Genomic DNA, 22,587 nt, shown 5'->3' with positions numbered 1-22,587 from the left:
GTAACGTGTCTGAGCACATCGGGCATTGACAGTGGTACAACAATCTAATAATAAAAATTAGCTCCAATATTACATTGGATCTTACAGCAGCCCGTTGGAGTTCATGTCCAGTTGACCTTTCATTCGACCAATCAAAACCTTACTTGCAAAATCATGCCAGTGATTTTAAAAGAATTTGAAAACATTCGGGATTATGCCGAGGGTATACGAAATGATTCGGGTGAATTACGAAGTATGCTAAAAACTAATTGCAATATAAAATTGTATATAAAATTAGTTTCAAGACGAAAAAACGAAAAAACGTGATGATATAGCCATAAAATCTGTTTATACTAGTATACTGCACTTTTCCCCCGGTTTTTTAATGTTGAAATAGACCAACAAGTTCGCCTATTGCGCTAAATAGTCTCGCCCGATATTTTTAGAATGTGTATTCTCCCGAATAAGTTTATAAAAGGCGAAGTGTATTTGGTCGATATTAGGGGTGTAACGATATACTCGAATATTCGGTGCACCGAACAGCGATCTGTATCGTAGTTGCATTCGTATTCGTCACTAGCTGAACCGAATACACGAATACTTATATATAATGTTTACTGTATAATTTATGTTTCTAATTCATACTAACCAAAACGCAATAACGATTCGATCGTTCTTATTGTCCTTTTTTATATTAGGTCAACCGCATAGTCAGACTCATAGACCGATCCTTTTTTTTTAATTCCATGCGTTGGACTGGTACTCTACGTGCAGCTTGACTGCGCTTCTGTCAAAACACTGTATGACGTCGCATAGTCCCGTTCAACCAGCCTAATACGAGACACGGGCGAGTGTAGTTCGTTAATTTATGCATTCTACGCAGTGCAACGTCAATAATGTTGAACCAATATTCTAACGTTTAAATGGCAGCTCAAAGCAAAATATATTTGTATAATTCTTAACGAGAACTGTGGCATATTAGCAATTCAAATATGGATATAAATTGATTAATACTAGATACCAAAAACCAAAATGGCCTTAAAAATATATATTTGATATTCAAAATAAAATTAATTTACCGGTAATCCATAACTTCTGTCGACATTATACAATGTATATACGGTTTCGGTTTGCACGCATGGAAAAGGGTGAATTGTTATCAAAGCACTTAAGAATATTTTTTAAAATATGTACAATTTGTACATTTATGTTTGCAAAGGCCATGGTATATTTTAAAATTCCGATAATAACATACATATTTTAACTTTCCTCTGAACATGTGGATATGTTAGTGTTCCTTAAAAAGAATGTGGTCCTGGATTAGACAATAAACACAAACTTGATAGGTCCTGTGTAATCACTAATCAGTTTTTACTTTAAAAATAAATAAAAAAATTTCCTTTCAGCAAAGCCTTTGTACTTGTGTAATGTGTATTCATGGATGTGAATACATATTCGTATTCGTCACCTCATATTCGTGATATGTATCGTATTCGCCACCATGTGTATTCGTCACACCCCTACTCGATATTTAAATTGTTATTTATAGATGAAATGTCACCTGGACATGGGAGTCCACGCAATGCTGTTAGATCTACTGGTAGACCCAGTAGAGCTAATTTTCATCAGATTGGTGGTACAACGACCCTCATACACTGAACGCCAGTGGCGTGGTGGTAGCGCCATGATGTGGGCATGAATTCATGACAAAACAACTTAATTTTCATAATTAATTTGAATCTGAATGCTCAGCATTGCAGTGACGAAATCATCACACAAGTTGTCATTCCGTTCATGCAGCGATTTGTTTCAACAGAACAACGCATGTCAGCATTCATCCAGACAAACGACCGGACTTCTTAAGAGGACAATTTTTGCGGCACTAGACTGGCTTGTAAGATCACCCGACTTGTTCCCAGTTGTGCAGGTATGGGATTTGTTCGATCGTAGTGTGCGAGAGAACCACGCGCATATTCACAACGTCCACAACCTTGAGCATGCTTTAACTCGTGAGTGGATCTCCATCACTATTCCAAAGATTCCCCTCTCATCAGAAGCACGAGTCGACGTTTTACCGCGGTCATCATGCAATACCCAAGGTATTCAGATACGTTACTGCCAATTTTCAGATCTTCGTGTATGGACCCCCAAGTACCATTTAACGACGTGACAGTCACACATTTCATTTTGTGTTGAAAATCTCCTGTTACGTATACTGATAAATGATGACTCAGTTAAATCCAGTGTTTATTTTATTTTGTAAGTCCACGAGTTTTCTTTTATTTAAGCATATTTACCAAATTGCTAAACGTTTTTGGCCAAGTATATATATATATATATGGTTTCGTACGTACGAAATTATTGTGGAACATGAAATCTAGTTTTTAAACAGTAGAGCCACCAGAAACACTGACTACAGACACCGCTATTCTAAACACACGCACACAAAAACAAAAAAAAACATTGCATAATATCTTATAGCCGTCGTTAAAAAGGCTCTACCAGTCGATAATATCTTACAAAAGCAGCAAAATCAGGACAGTCTCTTCACTGTGGTTGGCTATTTTTTCAACCCATGCATCCCATTCCGTGCAGACGTTCCACACGAATTCAAAGTAGCCTATCGAATAGTTGCATCCAATCAATTGTTATATAAAAGAATTTAAGGGTCAAAATTTATAACCAAATAAGTTTCAGAGTGTATTAGATTGATGATGTAAACTACACCAAAAATTTTAATTTATTGTTCCATATTTGCAAAAAAAACCACAAATAAACGTCACTGTATACAAAAAAAAGTGCATGACATGCTGTCAAAGTTGAAGGTTGTCAAACATGGATTTTACACATTAGAACATTCGTTTAATAGTGTGTGAATCCACCCCTGGCGCGAATACACTCGACACATCGTTGCCTCATGCTGTTGATCAGACGTCTGAAGAACTCTTGGGGAATGGCCTGCCACTCTGCCATAAGAAGTTGACCTAGATCATGAAGGTTGGCCGGAGGGGCATGGTATCCCGAACTTCCTGCCTAATTCGTCCATGCTCTATTGGGGCCAACCAGGCGAATATGCTGGCCAATCCATCCTGGCGATACCTTGTTTGTCTGAATCCTTACCACCCTGGCGCGGGGGGGTCTGGCATGTCATCCTGCAGAACTGCCCCTCCGCCAATCTCTAACGTTCTGTCAAAACACTGTATGACGTCGCATAGTCCGTTCAACCAGCCCTAATACGAGACACGGGCGAGTGTAGTTCGTTAATTTATGCATTCTACGCAGTGCAACGTCAATAATGTTGAACCAATATTCTAACGTTTAAATGGCAGCTCAAAGCAAAATATATTTGTATAATTCTTAACGAGAACTGTGGCATATTAGCAATTCAAATATGGATATAAATTGATTAATACTAGATACCAAAAACCAAAATGGCCTTAAAAATATATATTTGATATTCAAAATAAAATTAATTTACCGGTAATCCATAACTTCTGTCGACATTATACAATGTATATACGGTTTTCGGTTTGCACGCATGGAAAAGGGTGAATTGTTATCAAAGCACTTAAGAATATTTTTTAAAATATGTACAATTTGTACATTTATGTTTGCAAAGGCCATGGTATATTTTAAAATTCCGATAATAACATACATATTTTTAACTTTCCTCTGAACATGTGGATATGTTAGTGTTCCTTAAAAAGAATGTGGTCCTGGATTAGACAATAAACACAAACTTGATAGGTCCTGTGTAATCACTAATCAGTTTTTACTTTAAAAATAAATAAAAAAATTTCCTTTCAGCAAAGCCTTTGTACTTGTGTAATGTGTATTCATGGATGTGAATACATATTCGTATTCGTCACCTCATATTCGTGATATGTATCGTATTCGCCACCATGTGTATTCGTCACACCCCTACTCGATATTTAAAATTGTTATTTATAGATGAAATGTCACCTGGACAGGGAGTCCACGCAATGCTGTTAGATCTACTGGTAGACCCAGTAGAGCTAATTTTCATCAGATTGGTGGTACAACGACCCTCATACACTGAACGCCAGTGGCGTGGTGGTAGCGCCATGATGTGGGCATGAATTCATGACAAAACAACTTAATTTTCATAATTAATTTGAATCTGAATGCTCAGCATTGCAGTGACGAAATCATCACACAAGTTGTCATTCCGTTCATGCAGCGATTTGTTTCAACAGAACAACGCATGTCAGCATTCATCCAGACAAACGACCGGACTTCTTAAGAGGACAATTTTTGCGGCACTAGACTGGCTTGTAAGATCACCCGACTTGTTCCCAGTTGTGCAGGTATGGGATTTGTTCGATCGTAGTGTGCGAGAGAACCACGCGCATATTCACAACGTCCACAACCTTGAGCATGCTTTAACTCGTGAGTGGATCTCCATCACTATTCCAAAGATTCCCCTCTCATCAGAAGCACGAGTCGACGTTTTACCGCGGTCATCATGCAATACCCAAGGTATTCAGATACGTTACTGCCAATTTTCAGATCTTCGTGTATGGACCCCCAAGTACCATTTAACGACGTGACAGTCACACATTTCATTTTGTGTTGAAAATCTCCTGTTACGTATACTGATAAATGATGACTCAGTTAAATCCAGTGTTTATTTTATTTTGTAAGTCACGAGTTTTCTTTTATTTAAGCATATTTACCAAATTGCTAAACGTTTTTGGCCAAGTATATATATATATATATGGTTCGTACGTACGAAATTATTGTGGAACATGAAATCTAGTTTTTAAACAGTAGAGCCACCAGAAACACTGACTACAGACACCGCTATTCTAAACACACGCACACAAAAACAAAAAACATTGCATAATATCTTATAGCCGTCGTTAAAAAGGCTCTACCAGTCGATAATATCTTACAAAAGCAGCAAAATCAGGACAGTCTCTTCACTGTGGTTGGCTATTTTTTCAACCCATGCATCCCATTCCGTGCAGACGTTCCACACGAATTCAAAGTAGCCTATCGAATAGTTGCATCCAATCAATTGTTATATAAAAGAATTTAAGGGTCAAAAATTTATAACCAAATAAGTTTCAGAGTGTATTAGATTGATGATGTAAACTACACCAAAAATTTAATTTATTGTTCCATATTTGCAAAAAACCACAAATAAACGTCACTGTATACAAAAAAGTTGCATGACATGCTGTCAAAGTTGAAGGTTGTCAAACATGGATTTTACACATTAGAACATTCGTTTAATAGTGTGTGAATCCACCCCTGGCGCGAATACACTCGACACATCGTTGCCTCATGCTGTTGATCAGACGTCTGAAGAACTCTTGGGGAATGGCCTGCCACTCTGCCATAAGAAGTTGACCTAGATCATGAAGGTTGGCCGGAGGGGCATGGTTATCCCGAACTCTCCTGCCTAATTCGTCCCCAGGCGTGCTCTATTGGGGCCAAGTCAGGCGAATATGCTGGCCAATCCATCCTGGCGATACCTTGTTGTCTGAGAAAGTCCGTTACCACCCTGGCGCGGTGGGGTCTGGCATTGTCATCCTGCAGAACTGCCCCTCCGCCAATCTGCTGAAGGCCTGGGAGAACCAACGGCCGGATAATCTCATTCAGATAGCGGATTCCATTCAGATTGCCATCCACCACATAGAGGGGGGTCCTGTGGTGGATAGAGATGCCGCCCCACACCATGACGCTGCCACCACAGAACCGGTGACGTTGTCTAACTTTAACGTCAGCGAAGCGCTCCCCAGGATGTCTGTAGACACGAACCCGACCGTCGTTGAACTGGAGACTAAACCTGGACTCATCAGTGAACATCACTCGACCCCACTGAACACGTTGCGACCGCAGATGAAGCGTGCACCAGTGACGTCTGGCCGTTCTGTGACGTGGTAGGAGTGGTGGTCGAACAGCCTGGCGACGGCAGCGTAGATTATTGGCTCTCAGGAGATTGCGTATGGTTTGATCAGACACTCGAGTTCCAGTCGCAGTCCGCAGATTGTCACGTAATCGGCGTGCAGTGGTTGTGCGTTGACGTAGAGCCATATTGGTGATGTAGCGGTCCTCTCTATTTGTAGTGCTTCGGGGTCTTCCCGAACGTGGACGATTTCGAACAGAATTCGTTGCTTGGTACCGTTGCCACAGTCGGCCAACGACACTCTGACTGACACCAAGTCTCAGAGCAACATTTCTTTGCGTATTGCCATCCTGAAGCCAAGCAATAGCCCTTCCTCGATCTTCGATAGTCAGTTGACGTCGTACCATTGTCGAATTTGGAGTGTGCACCGTACACGAACGCAAGCTCCAATTATACGGAAATTTAGCATTGGGAACATGGAATACACATGCAAAGCGTGCAAATGAAGCGCTTTGTGAAAAAGCAAGTTATGGGCACTTAGCAGACCTTTCGCTTTCGCCCTAATTTACGTGCAAATGTAAGCATGTTTTCGCCATTAGAACTAGTCGACAGTGTCAATGACAGTGGATTTTAATTCATTTATGGGTTGCTTAGACCCACTTTCGTCAAAATGGAACAATACCATGCGTGACATTATGGTCTAGCTAATATAATTGACATTCAGAAAATAATGTCGAAAATATCGTCTGACCCTTAAATTCTTTTGAGTAGTATATATACGGAATGGATCCCTTCGGATCCCAGTCGAGGTATGAGATTTTTAATCCAGATACCGACTCCAAACCCTGAGTGAGTGCTCCGCAAGGCTCAATGGGTAGGTGTAAACGACGCACTCAACACATTTTATGTACGGTTATATGGCGTGATACATATGGTTAAGGACCACACAGATTTTGAGAGGAAACCCGCTGTCGCCACTACATGGGCTACTCTTTCCGATTAGCAGCAAGGAATCTTTTATTTGCGCTTCCCACAGGCAGGATAGCACAAACCATGGCCTTTGTTCAACCAGTTATGGATCACTGGTCGGTGCAAGTGGTTTACATCTACCCATTGAGCCTTGCGGAGCACTTACTCAGGGTTTGGAGTCGGTATCTGGATTAAAAATCCCATGCCTCGACTGGGATCCGAACCCAGTACCTACCAGCCTGTATACCGATGGCCTAACCACTACGCCATCGAGGCCGGTCCATATAAATGATGTCTTCAATATAATGTGAACGAAACAAATGGCTCACGCAATTCTCAGAGTCTGAAGGTCTATGAAAGGGTGATGACAGGGACGGCTCTGCGGAGTGTTAGAAAACCAATTTATTAACAAAGTTTGTTTTGTTTAACAACACTATAGTCCATCCCCCAGGGAACGCCTTTTGTCATACGATGGAATTTACTACAAGTTATTTATTTTTGAACCGATTTTTTGTTTTCTAAATTGCACAAAAAAATATACTTTTTGAGTGTGTTTGTTTGTTTGTTTGGTTTGATTGATTTGTTTTGGGTGGGGTTTGTTTTTTTGTTTTGGAGAGGGGGGGGGTTTGGGTTTTTGTTGGGTTTTTGTTTTGGGGGGGGGGGGGGGGGGTATTTCCAAAACACTTGTACTTTTTTTCTTACGTCAAACTAAACTGAAATTATTTACAAATAAAACATTTTGTAGGAGGACGGAACAGACTATAGATCACACTAATTTATTAATGATCGGCGGTTGGATGTCAGAATACAAAACAGTTGGTACATTTTTAATATTTAACGATTTAGAAAATATCAGTTATTAATCCTCAGTCAGTTTCATTCTCATGAAGCACCATTCTTCGATTAGCGCTACCTTGTGTTCAAACATTAACCAAATTCTAATGCAGTCTTCGCCCTGTCGACACTCTCAGCGTGGGACGCCAATGACCTCATTAGTCATATTAAAGACAGACTCGCACGAGAGTTGACCTTGCACTTGTTCTAACAAAATATGGCCAGAAAATACTAATTTAAGTCGCCGTAGAAATAACTTTCTTTAACCAGCTTTAGAATCTCGCCTGGGGTACTTTGGTCGTAAGATAGAACCTCCTCGATGGACCCATTGGCTTTACCCTGTCCGAACCCGTGCCCCGCGACTGATATATCAATGGCCGTGATGTTCTGTCTGTGGGATACTGCATGTAAAGAAAGAAAGAAAGAAGTGTTTCATTTAACGACGCACTCAACACATTTTAATTACGGTTATATGGCGTCAGACATATGGTTAAGGACCACACAATTTTTTTTAGAGGAAACCCGCTGTCGCCACATAGGCTACTCCTTTTACGACAGGCAGCAAGGGATCTTTTATTTGCGCTTCCCACAGGCAGGATAGCACAAACCATGGCCTTTGTTGAACCAGTTATGGATCACTGGTCGGTGCAAGTGGTTTACACCTACCCACTGAGCCTTGCGGAGCACTCACTCAGGGTTTGGAGTCGGTATCTGGATTAAAAATGCCATGCCTCGACTGGGATCTGAACCCAGTACCTACCAGCCTGTAGACCGATGGCCTGCCACGACGCCACCGAGGCCGGTACTACTGCATGTAAAAACAAAATCATTTTGCTAAAGGACAAGTGTACCAGACCACTCGACAAAGTTTCCAAATGATAATTTGTCATACACCAAATAGTCTGGAGTTTAAAGGGACAGACCCTAGTTATTAAACACTAAGGCATATTTTTCACCTAGACCCTAGTTTCAACCCGTAAAAATGGACACTAAGTTTGGTTAATTTACAAACCTGTAACACGTTTGGATACAACAGAGTGAAACAAGAGTCTGTGACGTTGCAATACCTTTAAAAATAGACTGCAACGCGACTCCACAATCATTACTTCTCAGATGCATGTGCGTTTTTAAAATTATGAAAATGCATTTTTTAGTATTAGAAACACCAGGATGATCAGAAACATTTCGGTTGTACGGTAATGGATAGACTAAACAATAACATATAAGTAATGTTTGAATTCAGTGATCCTAAACGGCTCTAACTAGGGTCTGGCCCTTTAAAACGTGCCATTTACAGAGATTTATACATGTCTCTGGCTTTCCATCATTACTCTGAGACTAGTTCAGTGAGAGCAATTTTTTTAAACAAAAAATTACTCCCCGCCCCCTCGTAGTTTAAACAGTACTACAAAATTATTAAACATCACTACTCAATGTGGTAATGTCTTAAATGGCTCCCCATAATCTAAGTTAGGGAATAAATTAATCACTCCACTCAATGTTTAACAGCGATGTCTTGGTATCGTTAAAGGGACATTCCTGAGTTTGCTTCAATTTTTAAGATGTTATCGACTAACAAAGACTTTTTAACGATTGTAATTACATATCAAATATATATGTCTGCATAAAATATTAGTGGCTGTATATTAAACGTGTTTTTGATCGTTCTAATATTTGTACTAGGTTAAATTTCATTTTATTTCCTAAAAAAGATTTTTTCGTACGTACGAAATTATTTGAAGACAAAATCCAGTCTGGGAGTCTTACAAATATTAAGACGACCAGAAACACATTGAATATATAGACACTGATATTCTAAACCAGAAAATGCATTTAATAAGTAAGTTTAATCGTAGAACTATTTTATTAGTCGGAAACATCTTACAATGAAGCAAACTCGGGAATGTCCCTTTAACCAAATACTAGTATTCCTTGCAGTGCCAAAAAAAACCACACCTCTAAATTATGGTTGATGATGATATCTGTTGGAGGAGAAAACAAAACACGCCAATTTATTCAAGCTGTAGTTATGTTTGTGTTTTGCATTAACAAAACATGTTAAATAATGCGGAGTCGAGACTGGAGCTTTAAGATATAAATCAATGTCTTTTATTCGAGTAGATGATAATATGTCGTTATATACAGACGCCCGCCAACATATTTTACACATTGTTTAACGCGTTCATGTCATGTATTTACCCCTGGAGAGAGCAGTTATCTGGCGAGATTTATTCGCCACTAAATAGTTGGCTCCAACAGATAGCAAGCTATTTATTAGTGTTTTGTTTCCCTTTGAAACGAGATACCAGCTGATAACATGGTTTCTACAACATTCGCGTTTTTGTGTTTAGGTAAATAAACACTTTTTTTTTAATAACTTTCAAGATAGTTTGTTGGTGATTGCGATTTATCGTACGCTCTTGAAAAAAAAGCATCATTAGTGTTATGCAATATTAGGGTCAGACTGACAATTGCCAGCAGAAAGTTGACCAAGTTTTTGCTGTCACTTCTACGACTGTCCAGTTGCTAGTCTGAGCGCTCTTACAACTTGATTTTCGCCGCATAACCTCATTAGTTGTTAATCTGAGCGTACCCGTCGTAAGTTGGGAATTTACAACGCAACCGTCGAGTTTGGTCAACTATGTGCTGGCAGTTGGTAGTCGATTCTAGCATAATGGAGAAAGTTAAAGGAGCAGTCCTGGGTTTGTTATCATTGTTAAGATGTTGTCGACTAACAGTCGTTTTAATAACTAAAATTACACATTGCATTTATTGTACTGATTTCTCGCTCCAGCCAGTGCACCACGACTGGTATTTCAAAGGCCGTGGTATGTGCTATCCTGTTTATGGGATGGTGCATATAAAAGACCCCTTGTTGCTAATCGAAAAGAGTAGCCCACGAAGTGGTGACTGCGGGTTTCCTCCCTTAATATCTGTGTGGTCCTTAACCATATGTCCGACGCCATATAACTGTAAATAAAATGTGTTGAGTGCGTCGTTAAATAAAACATTCCCTTCCTTTTATTGCACTGCATAAAATATCACCGGATGTATAATAAATGCGTTTCTAATACGTTTTCGTGCGTACGAAATTATCGGAAGACAAAATCTAGTTAGGATTATAGTCCGATTGATGAAAAAGGAAGCCAATGAATTGGCATATAACTCTATAATATATAACGTTAAATCTTATATCAAAACATATTACTGAGTTTTTAACCTACACCAACTCAAAAACATTTTAAAACTTTCTTAATAAATTGCCAAAATATTATATGGATTAATCTCATTTTTAATACAGGGGTAAAGACAAAATGCTAGAACAGCCTTAGATGTATTGCTATCGAAGTAATCAATAATGCAACTACACTGATACTAAAAGTACAACCGTGCGTTCTCTACGTTCACCGTTCCATTAGTTTTCTTCATACCTATATTGTAAAATAGGATTTAGCCTATGCAATTTGATGAGTTGCAAATAAAAAAATTTTTATTTACACTGAATTGTTTTTTCAATAATGTTATTTAAGTTGGTGTGGCTTTAAAACTTAATAATATATTTGTATGCGAATTTTAACTTTATTCATTATATAGAGATATGCCAATTCATCGGTCACGCAGATGGATTTTTTTTTTTTTTTACTTTCAAACATTAGGAAACACGCTGAAAATACAGATACTGATATTGCATACAAGAAACGCCATATAACCGTAAATAAAATGTGTTTAGTGCGTCGTTAAATAAAACATTACCTTCCTTCCTACTGAAACTGCAAGATGTAAATAGGTCAGGATCATCATAACCATATTGTTGTACTAGGTGCAACCCGTAATACACAAGAGAAAGCTAATACGGGGTGTAGTGGTCTTAAACTGGACTTTCCCCCAAAAGTACGACCGTGTATATACTAATATAGCCACGTTTATGATAGATGACAAAGATGCCGACGTTTCAGTTTCAAAAAAGCTATTCAATTTTATTTACCGAATTTTCTATTCGTAATAATCAAAGTCAGTGAGACCACCGAGTTTTTCTCTCTTTTTTATCTCTCTAACATATTAATTATATAATAGATCTACAATGCACTAGTATATTTGTCTGTTTCGCCTTTGTGGGGGTTTTTTTGTACACTGCTGATAAAATATATAATTATTATTGTTTGTAAACTATTTGTATATGTACGTGTATATAAAAAAGTAAAGTTTGTTTTATTTAACGACGCCACTAGAGCACATTGATTTTTTTTATCTTAAGGGATAAGAGGTAGCGTCTATGACTACCTTAGTTCCGCACAAAAGTTTAGTACTTTTTGTACAGGTACCCCATACATGTTTCAATGATACGGCTTCTACATGAAATAAAATTGCATACATTTTTTGCTCAGATGAAACTACGTTGTTTGTTTGTTTTTGTTTTGTTTTTTGGTTGTTGTTGTTTTTTTGTAGTTTTTTTTTGTTTGTTTTGTTTTGTTTTGGGGGGTTTTTTTGTGGGGTTTTTTTTTTTTGGGGGGGGGGGGGGGGGTTACAACATATTGATACTAACATCTATCACCAATAGCCGGACTTGTGGTATTATGTGCTCTATCAAAAGTTGGGTTCACTTTGAACTTTGACTCAACCGGAAGTTATTTGGTTTAGTACTACCATTAATGCTTAGTACTTCAGCTGGTTAAATGCCAGGTCCTTTGTTTCAAGACAAGAAAGGACCCAGTCACTCGGAACTTCCCCCGGCCATGGTTATAGGCTCTGGAAAATCCGTAATCAGCCGAAATACTCCGAAAGGAAATCTCGTGTGATACTAAATTATCTTGCAAGCATCCGTCAGCATACAATACGCTTCATTAGCCTTATTTGTATCGCATCCTCTGAAGTGTTATTTTGTCAAGATGGCAGTCTTCGAATAAATAATGTCATCAAAAAAAGAGAGAAAGGAAATGAAATGTTTCATTTAACGACGCACTCAACACATTTTTTTTACCGTTATATGGCGTCAGACATATTGTTAAGAACCACACAGATATTGAGAGAGGGAACCCGCTGTCGCCACTTCATGGGCTACACTTTTCGATTAGCAGCAAGGGATCGTTTATATTTTTGCACCATCCCACAGACAGGATAACACATACCACGGCCTTTGATATACCAGTCCAGTCGTGGTGCACTGACTGGAACGAGAAATAGCCCAACGGGCCCCTGGCCTCTCAGAGGTCGAACTCCGGGGCAGACATGCTCGAAACCTCGGTGGTATAGGAGCATGTTACAAAGTTACGGAATGGAACGGATCTAGGGGTGGTTAAATTATCTACTGCTATTTTATCTCAAAAGGAATATATATTAGACATAATATTTAGAAAATGTTGAAAACATCGCTTAATGAGCTTTAAAAAAACAAACATTTTGGAACGTCACTGTAGTATAGAAGTACCATCGATAAAGTGAAAGTATCTTGGTCACCGCAAAACGAAAAAAAGGAATCTGGAAATATATCTATTTTATTTCAGTACTGGGGCTGATATTAGTCCTTTTACAATATTGTTAACTTCAGCAAGCATTAAAGAATCTGTTTTATAAAATGTTTGGGTTTTTTTGTTGTAGTTTGTTTTAACTTTATGTTTGAGCTAAAAATTATGTATTCAAAATATAATTTCAAGTAACTTTGAGGTAACCGATCAGTTAACCCACAGGTTACGCAAATATTATTCACGTAACCGAACAATTGGTTACCGAGGTAAAAAAAAAACCACGTGATCCGATTTCCGGTTACCTCAGAATTCGAAATAGTGTCCCCTAATTTTAGTAATCATCGGCTATTGGATGTCAAACATTTGGTAAATCTTGGATGTCAAACATTTGGTAAATCTGACACGTAGTCATCAGTGGAAACCCGCTACAATTTTTCTCATTTCCATTTCATTTAAGCTTATTTTCGTGCTTATATCCAATCAGGGTTGAGGCACGTTGTCCTAAACACACACCCCAGCTATATGGGCTGTCTGTCTAGTACAGTGGGTTAGTAGTTAGTTGTTAGTTGTTGTTGGTGGTACTGGACTGCGAACCCAGTACCTACTAGCCTTATGTCCGATGCTTTAACCACGACACCACCGAGGCCGGTACCGGGCTGCGAACCCAGTACCTACCAGCCTTATGTCCGATGATTTAACCACGACACCACCGAGACCGTTTCACCTAATGCAGCAAGATATATTTTATATGCACTTTCCCACAGACAAAGAAAGAAAGAAATGTTTTATTTAACGACGCACTCAACACATTTTATTTACGGTTATATGGCGTCAGACATATGGTTAAGGACCACACAGATTTTGAGAGGAAACCCGCTGTCGCCATTACATGGGCTACTCTTCCGATTGGCAGCAAGGGATCTTTTATTTGCACTTCCCACAGGCAGGATAGCACAAACCAAGGCCTTTGTTGAACCAGTTATGGATCACTGGTCGGTGCAAGTGGTTTACACCTACCCATTGAGCCTTGCGGAGCACTCACTCAGGGTTTGGAGTCGGTATCTGGATTAAAAATCCCATGCCTCGACTGGGATCCGAACCCAGTACCTACCAGCCTGTAGACCGATGGCCTGCCACGACGCCACCGAGGCCGGTCCCCACAGACAAGAAAGCACATACCACGACATTTGACCAGTTGTGGTGCACTGGATGGAACGAGAAAAAACTCAATCGGTTGAATGGATCCACCGAGGTGTTCGATCCTGCGACACGAGCACCTCAAGCGAGCACTCAGCCGACTGATCTACCCCCCCCCCCCCCCCCCCACACACACACTGAAAAGGGCATTTGTGGAATGAAAATTGTAAACAAATTGTTGTTAAAATAAACGTGTTTGGTTTGTTTAACGACACCACTAGAGCATATTGATTTATTAATCATCGGCTACTGGATGTCATACATTTGGTAATTTTGACAAATAGTTAGAGAAGGTCTGACGAACATATAGTAATTTTGACATATAGATATATATGCTTGCTAAAGTTAACAATATTGTAAAAGGACTAAATATCAGCCCCAGTACTGAAATAAAATAGATACACTTCCACATTCCTTTTCTCGTTTCGCGTTGGCCAAATTACTTTCACTTTATCGATTGTACTTCTGCTGTACTACAGTGACGTTCCAAATGTTTGTTTTTTAAAGCTCATTATGCGACGTTAGTATTTTAAAAACTTTTGTGACACTTTTCGATTCCTGTTTACGTTAAAACCGCTTTCCACATTTTCTAAATATTCCGTCTAATATATATTCCTTTAGAGATAAAATAGAGTTAGATATTTTAGCCGCCCTCCAGCGGTCCGTGCACATTTCTTTAAAACGTTTGTCTCCACTCTATATTGAGTATTTAGCATATATATATGTTTTCCATTAGTAACAAGGGATATTTTATATGCACAGTCCTCGAAACAGGATATCACATACCACGCCTTTGATATACCAGTCGTAGTGCACTGGCTGGAACAGTATATAAATAGCTCATTGGGCCCACCGACGGGAATCGAATTGGTCGTTTATTACAAAATGGGCTTCAACATACGTCCCTCCCTTTTAAAATAAAAAGCCTCTTGAATATTTTAGGGGAGGTACAGGTCTTCTCTGTTTTCTCTCTTGGAACCGCCCATGTATCTGATGGGTGCGAAAAACCACACATGCTATTTGAATAAACCGCACTTCTAACTTTAAATGTATATATATATTTTTTTTTTTACTTTCATATTTTAATTATGTATCTAATCTAGTCAGCAAGGACAAAAACAATTTCTTTGTTTCTTTTAATAAATGATTTGCTATATGGTTGAAAACTTTGCCAGTTTATATATCTAAGACTCTTTGGGAAGATAATTTCGGTTGTTACCAATAAATCTATATAGCTTATTTTGTCGAGCAATAATATTGTAGGTTATAAAACAATGTCCCTCGAGTCACTTGTCATGTTTATTAGTGTCATTCTTCCCCTCATCACAACTCCAACCCTCACCCTCACCCAACACACCCCACCCAACTGGTTATTTCGATACGGAATTACCTCACCGACATTTCACGGAGTGCAATTGTCTTTACTCGCCTAAGTTTTTCAAGAGAGAAGGTCTGACGAAACGATACATTTTGATTCTCTACCTTAGTTATATTTTGTTGCTACAATTCCTCATCTACTTCACCTTTCACTTTCAGTTTCATTTTAAAAATAAACTTAAATATAACACTAATATTGGGGGTTTTCTGTTAACTGGTAATAATTGCATTTGCAACAAATCATGCATTTGCAAACCTGGTTTACTTTTCGTTAATATTTTGTTTGTAAATTAATATTATTTACATTGAAAATACATTTGTTTGTGTTTCTTGTGTTTTTTTGTTGTTTGTTTGTTGGGTGTTTAGGGTTTTGTTTTGTTTTTTCTGTTGTTGTTTGGGTTTGTTGTTTTTTTGTTTTTTTTTTTAAAACCATTCTTCTTTGTTTTCATATATTAAAAAGCACTAATAAAAATACCCACCAACGATATAGAGGCAGGTGAAACAATAAACAACAGCATTCTTCAGCAATTTTATTTATATATCTAAAAATCTAGATATTTATAAAACAAAATTAAGTAATTTGGCGTTTTGGTTTGATTCATTATTGTGAAGGAGTGTTTTGGGGAAGGGGATAAGGATTAATATTTTTAAAGGTTTCTTTTTGTTTAGTTTAGTTTTTGTTTTTATTTAGTGCGTGCGTACGTTGTGTGTGTGTGTGTGTGTGTGTGTGTGTGTGTGTGTGTGTGTGTGTGTGTGTTAATGTCTGTACGGGGGTGGGGGCTGTTAAATATTTAACCCTTTCAAATACGTCTTAGACAAACTAACAGAAATACAAAACAATGTTTATTCCAATTTTATCTTTTCTGGCGAATTTATTACGAACGATTTCCGTCAATTCCAAATTCATTTCAAACACGTCGATTGCTTAACCTTTCATCAAGCAGCTTTCGTTAAAGATAATACGTTTCACCAATACAACCATATGCTAAGTCCCGCATTGGGCATTCATTATTAATGGCCCTGTCTAATTACAAACATTTGACCCTGATTACTGACAACGTTTTGTTCGAACTCCGCTCTCGTAACCGCGGGCCCAATGGAGTTATTAAAACTGACCACAATCGCGGCAATGCATTTTGTCGGTGACATGCTCGGCAAGCGGGCTAATATTAATGACATGTTTGTAGTTTGCAATGCAATTACCCTCGAGTCCTTTATGAGCAAACTGGCAAGCGGTCATGTGACTGAAATTGAATTTATTTATGCTAAATTGAGTTAGGAGAGAAATAAGATTAACTTACCTAACGCACTGAAGCGTAGCGAGACGATTGGAACGACAAAGGCAAGAAGCTGCATCATGGTACGATTTGGCTGGGATGATGTCTCTGACGTCACTAAAGGCGATGATGATGATGACGTTGAAGACGCCGACGATGATGATGATGAAGTTGGCGGTGTTATTTCAGTGTTGGTGAAGAACTTTTTAATTCCGAGAATGTCCAGATATATTCAGGGGACTTTTTTGATATTTAAGAAATAAAAACATCTTGTTGTTTTCAGTCTTGGTACAAATACACAAAACCATTTTTTTTCTTCACATCTGAAGTTTTGAACTAAAACCTTATTATTCGTTACAAATTTTTTACACAAATTCCATCTGAAAAACTATTCTCTGATGTTTAGTAAGACAAGTTTAAGATTTGTCTATATGCTGTCCAAAATGTTAGTTTTGTTAATAATTGGTTATTTTTAAATGTTGAATATCACGAAAATCATTCACATAAAAGTCACGAATACGTAATTCATTCACTGAACTTCTTGTGTCAGAAAAAGCAGCAATGTCTTTAATACGTGTTACTTCAAATAAAACTTTCATTTAAAAATAAAATAGCACACGATATGTTCCTGATATAATTAATATATTAATCATAATCAATTCCTGAGTAACGATTTAAATATAGTTTCGATTACGTCAGTTATATTTGCTTTTTCTCGAGGAATATTAAAATCAGCGATCAACGAAAACCTAAAAGATGCACATGGTTTATTAAAATCCTTCCCGACGAATATCCTCATCATTTAGAACGGCCAATCCTTATTAATGAATTCAGTACCAATCATATCTTCTGGTTCCATCACGAAACAACCTTCTTCTTCTTTTCTGTAGCTGCGAAAATTATTTGCGATGTCTTTTGAAAAATATCTCAAATGCCTTCTTAACGACAGCACGCAACATGCAGATACAAGCACGTGTTGGAGCCTGTTGTCAATGAAAAAGGATCATAACTAATTAATAACTGTGATCACTTTCGGTTCCGCACATGCTCGGAGAGAAATCCCTGACTCCCGCTGGAAGACACGTGCTCGTGTTGTCTGTTTCTCTCCTGGAAATGAACACGAGTCGCTGGATGTCGATTTCGCGGCTCCGCGCAGCTCATTGACATTTCAGCGATGACTCGCGTGCGCCTGTTGCTATTAGGCGAGTCGGAAAGAGACTGGATACACAACCATTGATTCCTAACGCAAGTCCATCTGTTTAACGGAGATTTGCCAATGGTTAAAATGGCCAGGGCGAATCAGGGGGTGGGTTCAGGGAAGGTACATAGTCCATGGAATCTATTTGTGTTATTAGCAACAGATGGTAATCAATTTTAAAACACACTATCTTTGATTCCATGCAAGTCTATCTGTTTAACGGATATTTGCCAATGGTTAAAATGGCCAGGGCGGATTCAGAATTTTTATGTCGGAGAAGGGGGTGAGTTCATGAAAGTACAAATGAAACGTCTGATTTTAAAATGTTTTATTAACAACAGATGGTAATCAATTTTAAAAACACCACCACTGATTCCACACAAATTCATCTGTTTAACGAAGATTTGTCAATGGTTAAAATGACGGGGGCGGATTCAGAATTTTTATGTCGGAGAAGGGGGTGAGTTCATGAAAGTACAAATGAAACTTCTGATTTCAGAATGTTTTATTAACAACAGATGGTAATCAATTTTAAAAACACCACCATTGATTCCACGCAAGTTGATCTATTTAACGTAGATTTGTCAATGGTTAAAACAACTAGGACGGATCCAGCATTTTATATGGGAGAAGGGGGTGGGTTCAAAGAAGATACATAGCCTATGGAACATAATTTTATTTTTTAATGATAATAGATGATAACTTCAAAACACCACCATTGATTCCACGCAAGTCCATCTGTTTAACGAAGATTTGTCAATGGTTAAACTGACCAGGGCGGATCCTAGATTTTTATATCGGAGAAGGGGGTGGGTCCAAGGAAGGTACATAGTCCATGGAGCAGAATATTTTAATAACAACAGAACGATGCTAATCAATTTTGAAACACATCACCATTCATTCCATGCAAGTTCGTCTGTTTAATGAAAATTTACCCATGGTTAAAATGATTTTTATATCTGAGAAGGGGTGGTTTTACTAAAGGAGGGAAATGTTTTATTTAACGACGCACTCAACACATTTTATTTACTGTTATATGGCGTTTGGACATATGATTAAAGATCACACAGATATTATGAGAGGAAACCTGCTGTCGCCACTTAATGACAGCAAGGGATCTTTTATATGCACCATCCCACAGACAGAATAACACATACCACGGCATTTGATATACCAGTCGTGGTGCACTGGCTGGAGCGAGAAATAGCCCAATGGTCCCACTGACGGGGATCGATCCCAGACTGACCGCGCATCTTTTACTAAATGGGCATAGTCCAGGGAAGATTGTGATTAACAGCAGATGCTAATACATGTTTGGACACATCGCCGTTGATTCTAGGTCATTCCATCTGTTAACGAATATTTGAAAATGGCTAGAAAACAAACAGGGATCCAAGATTGTTTATCACAGAAGGGTGTGGAGATTTTGGTCATTAAAGGTGTGTATTTCAGAGAACATGTTGTTTTCACAATCTGCAGCAGCTAATCAGTTTAGAAATAGATTGGCAACTTCGATTGCAAGGGCTTCGCCAGAAACCGCGCGCGCCGCAGGCGCGAAGCCCGCGGCGAGGGGTCTGGGGGGGATATGAAATTTGTTTTCGCCTTGAGCGGGGGGGGGGGGGGGGTTCGACCCCCAACCCCCCCGCGCACGCGCCTGATTTGATGTTTTAAAATTATGTAACGATTTCTGAAACTTGTGTGGCAAATCGCGTCATGATGCTGAAAAAATAACAACCACTTTGGGCAGGACGTAGCCCAGTGGTAAAGCGCTCGCTTGATCGATCCCCGTCGGTAGGTTCTTTGGGCTATTTCTCGTTGCAGCCAGTGTACCACAAGTGGTATATCAAAGGCCGTTGTATGTGTTATCCTGTATGTGGGATAGTGTATACTAAAGGAAAAATATAGCGGGTTTCCGCTCTAAGACTATATGTTAAAATTACCAAATGTTTGACATCCAACACCCGATGATGAATAAATCATTGTGCTCTAGTGGTGTCGTTAAACACATTAAAAAAACTTTAACCAGCTTTCGACTCTCGCCTGATGTACTTTGGTCGTGAGATCGAACCACAGCGGTGGAACCACTGGGTTTATTTTGTCCCATCCAGGAAGGAAGGAAGTGTTTTATTTAATAACGCACTCAACACATTTTATTTACGGTTATATGACATCGGACATATGGTTCAGGACCACACAGATATTGATGGAGGAAACCCGCTGTCGCCACTTCATGGGCTACTCTTTTCGATTAGCAGCAAGGGATCTTTTTGTATGCACCATCCCATAGACAGGATAGCACATACCACGGCTTTTGATGTACTAGTCGTGGTGCACTGGCTGGAGCGAGAAATAGTCCCAACCAGTGCTCCACGCCTAGTATATCAAAGGTTGTGATATGTGTTGTTAACAAAATATTTAATGTTTGACATTCACTAGCCGATTATTAATAAATCAATGTGCTGAAAATAAAACAAAAAACTTTTATTTTAACTTTAATAATTACTGTACAGTACCTATGGTTAAGACTTAGTTTCTTGCCTAGAATATTTATTTTGGTGCATGTGGTGTGTTCTTGTTGGCCACAGTATCTATAGAAGCTCACACCAGTATGAATGTTTGAATGACACAGTTTTGATACGAATATTTTAGAAATACATTCTAGTGAACAGCCAGGGTGTGTGACAATACATGGGTGGGACGTAGACCAGTGGTAAAGGGCTCGTTTGATATGCGGTCGATTTAGGATCGATCCATGTCGGTGGACCAATTAGGCTATTTCTCATTCCAGTCAGGGCGCCACAACTGGTATATCAAAAGCCGTGGTATGTGTTATACTGTCTGTGGGATGGTGCATATAAAAGATCCCTAGCTACTAATGGACAAATGTAGCGGGTTTCCTCTCTAAGACCATATGACGCAGTTACCGAATGTTTGACATCCAATAACCGATGATTAATAAATCAATGTGCTCTAGTCGTGTCGTCAAACAAAACAAACTTCAGTGTGACAATTCAGATCATTTGAAATGACCACGAACAAAGGGTCATCTACACATAACATCTGGAATTATGACCTTGCACAGTGCCAAACAATATTGAATGGCATTATACATTCAGAATTACAATTTGCATGATTAGATGTAAATAATAATTACTAATTCAACCAAAAAGGAAACAAAAAGGAGACCTAACAAACCAACACCTTTAAAAAGTCTAACTTTTAGGCACAAATATTATGCATGTTGTAAAAGGACAATGGACCTTTAAAGTTTTATGATTCGATTTCCGTGGTTCAGTTTTAGTTTTAGAAAGAAAACAACAACAAAGCATTATGAAAACATTCATTTTAATATTTATTTATTTATTTATTTATTTATTTATATTTATGTCTATAGCGAGTTACGATTCCCAAGCGTTCTCCCTGGCAAACAAATCAGCTACCTGGGATGTTTTTAGGTCAAAGGTTAGTGGTTAGTGGTTAAAGGTTAGTGATTAGTCGGCAAGAATTCCAGAGTAGTGGCCTTGCACGTTTTCTCTGAGCTGTGGGTTCAAATTGGTTAGGCAAAGCGAGATTTGGCAGAGTCGGTTTTCACTAGCGAATTTTCAGTTTCTATCTATCTATCTATCTATCTATCTGTCTGTCTGTCTGTCTGTCTGTCTGTCTATCTATCTATCTATCTATATATATATATATATATATATATATATATATATGTATGTATGTATGTATGTATGTCTGTCTAATTTAGCCACACATTATTGCTGTGAGCTGTAATATGGTTTGGTAGTATTCGCCCTCAGGGTAGATCGCTCGCCTGTCCTTGGGTTGTGGGATTGAACCTCATGGGCAGACCTATTGGGTTTTGTCAAAACTCTCCCCACAATTGGCAGATCAACGGTCGTGGCATGTGCTGTCATGTCTATGGGATCCCTTGCTGCTAATAGGAAAACTACCCTATGTTTCACATCTAATAGGCTATGATTAAATTAACAATGTTCTCTAGTGGTTTCGTTAAACACAAACAAACTCTAACACTTAATGAGCTTCAAGATACGACCCTATTTTAAAGAAAGGATTAGTATTTTTTTTTAAAAAGAGCTTTACCATTTGCGTCTGAAATTGAATTTTGTTTGGCACCTTCAGTGAGTATAAAATTGAAATAAAATTCTGTTCTGTTCTGTTCTGTTCCGTTCCGTTCGGTTCTGTTCATACTCTTTGTTGAGTGTTCTTCTTTCATTGGCGGTACTGCGTGTTATTTCAACAAGTCCACACTGACATCAACCGAATGCGCCATCAAAGTCGAATATTGATTTTCAGTAAGAATTCAACTCAAATCTTAATACCCCTTCAGTTATTTCTGGTATCAATTTACCAAAACAATTTCTACTTTTCTGACGCAATTCCAATAATTTGTGATTT

General features: G+C 38.5%; 1 protein-coding gene across 1 annotated transcript in view; it reads right to left on the bottom strand.

Annotated features, from left to right (window-relative positions):
- Positions 1–17,092, bottom strand: part of LOC121382533 (lachesin-like) — a 100,475-nt gene extending 83,383 nt beyond the window's left edge. Inside the window, exon 1 of the mRNA XM_041511995.1 lies at positions 16,995–17,092. Coding sequence (XP_041367929.1) covers positions 16,995–17,052 — 58 coding nt within the window. The 5' untranslated portion in view covers positions 17,053–17,092. The remainder of the gene's footprint in view (positions 1–16,994) is intronic.
- Positions 17,093–22,587: the final 5,495 nt, after the last annotated feature.

The sequence above is a fragment of the Gigantopelta aegis genome, chromosome 2 (assembly GCF_016097555.1).
Source record: "Gigantopelta aegis isolate Gae_Host chromosome 2, Gae_host_genome, whole genome shotgun sequence".
Taxonomy (NCBI): domain Eukaryota; kingdom Metazoa; phylum Mollusca; class Gastropoda; order Neomphalida; family Peltospiridae; genus Gigantopelta; species Gigantopelta aegis.
The sequence above is the reverse complement of the archived record's forward strand: the minus strand, read 5'-3'. Positions and strand labels throughout refer to the sequence as shown.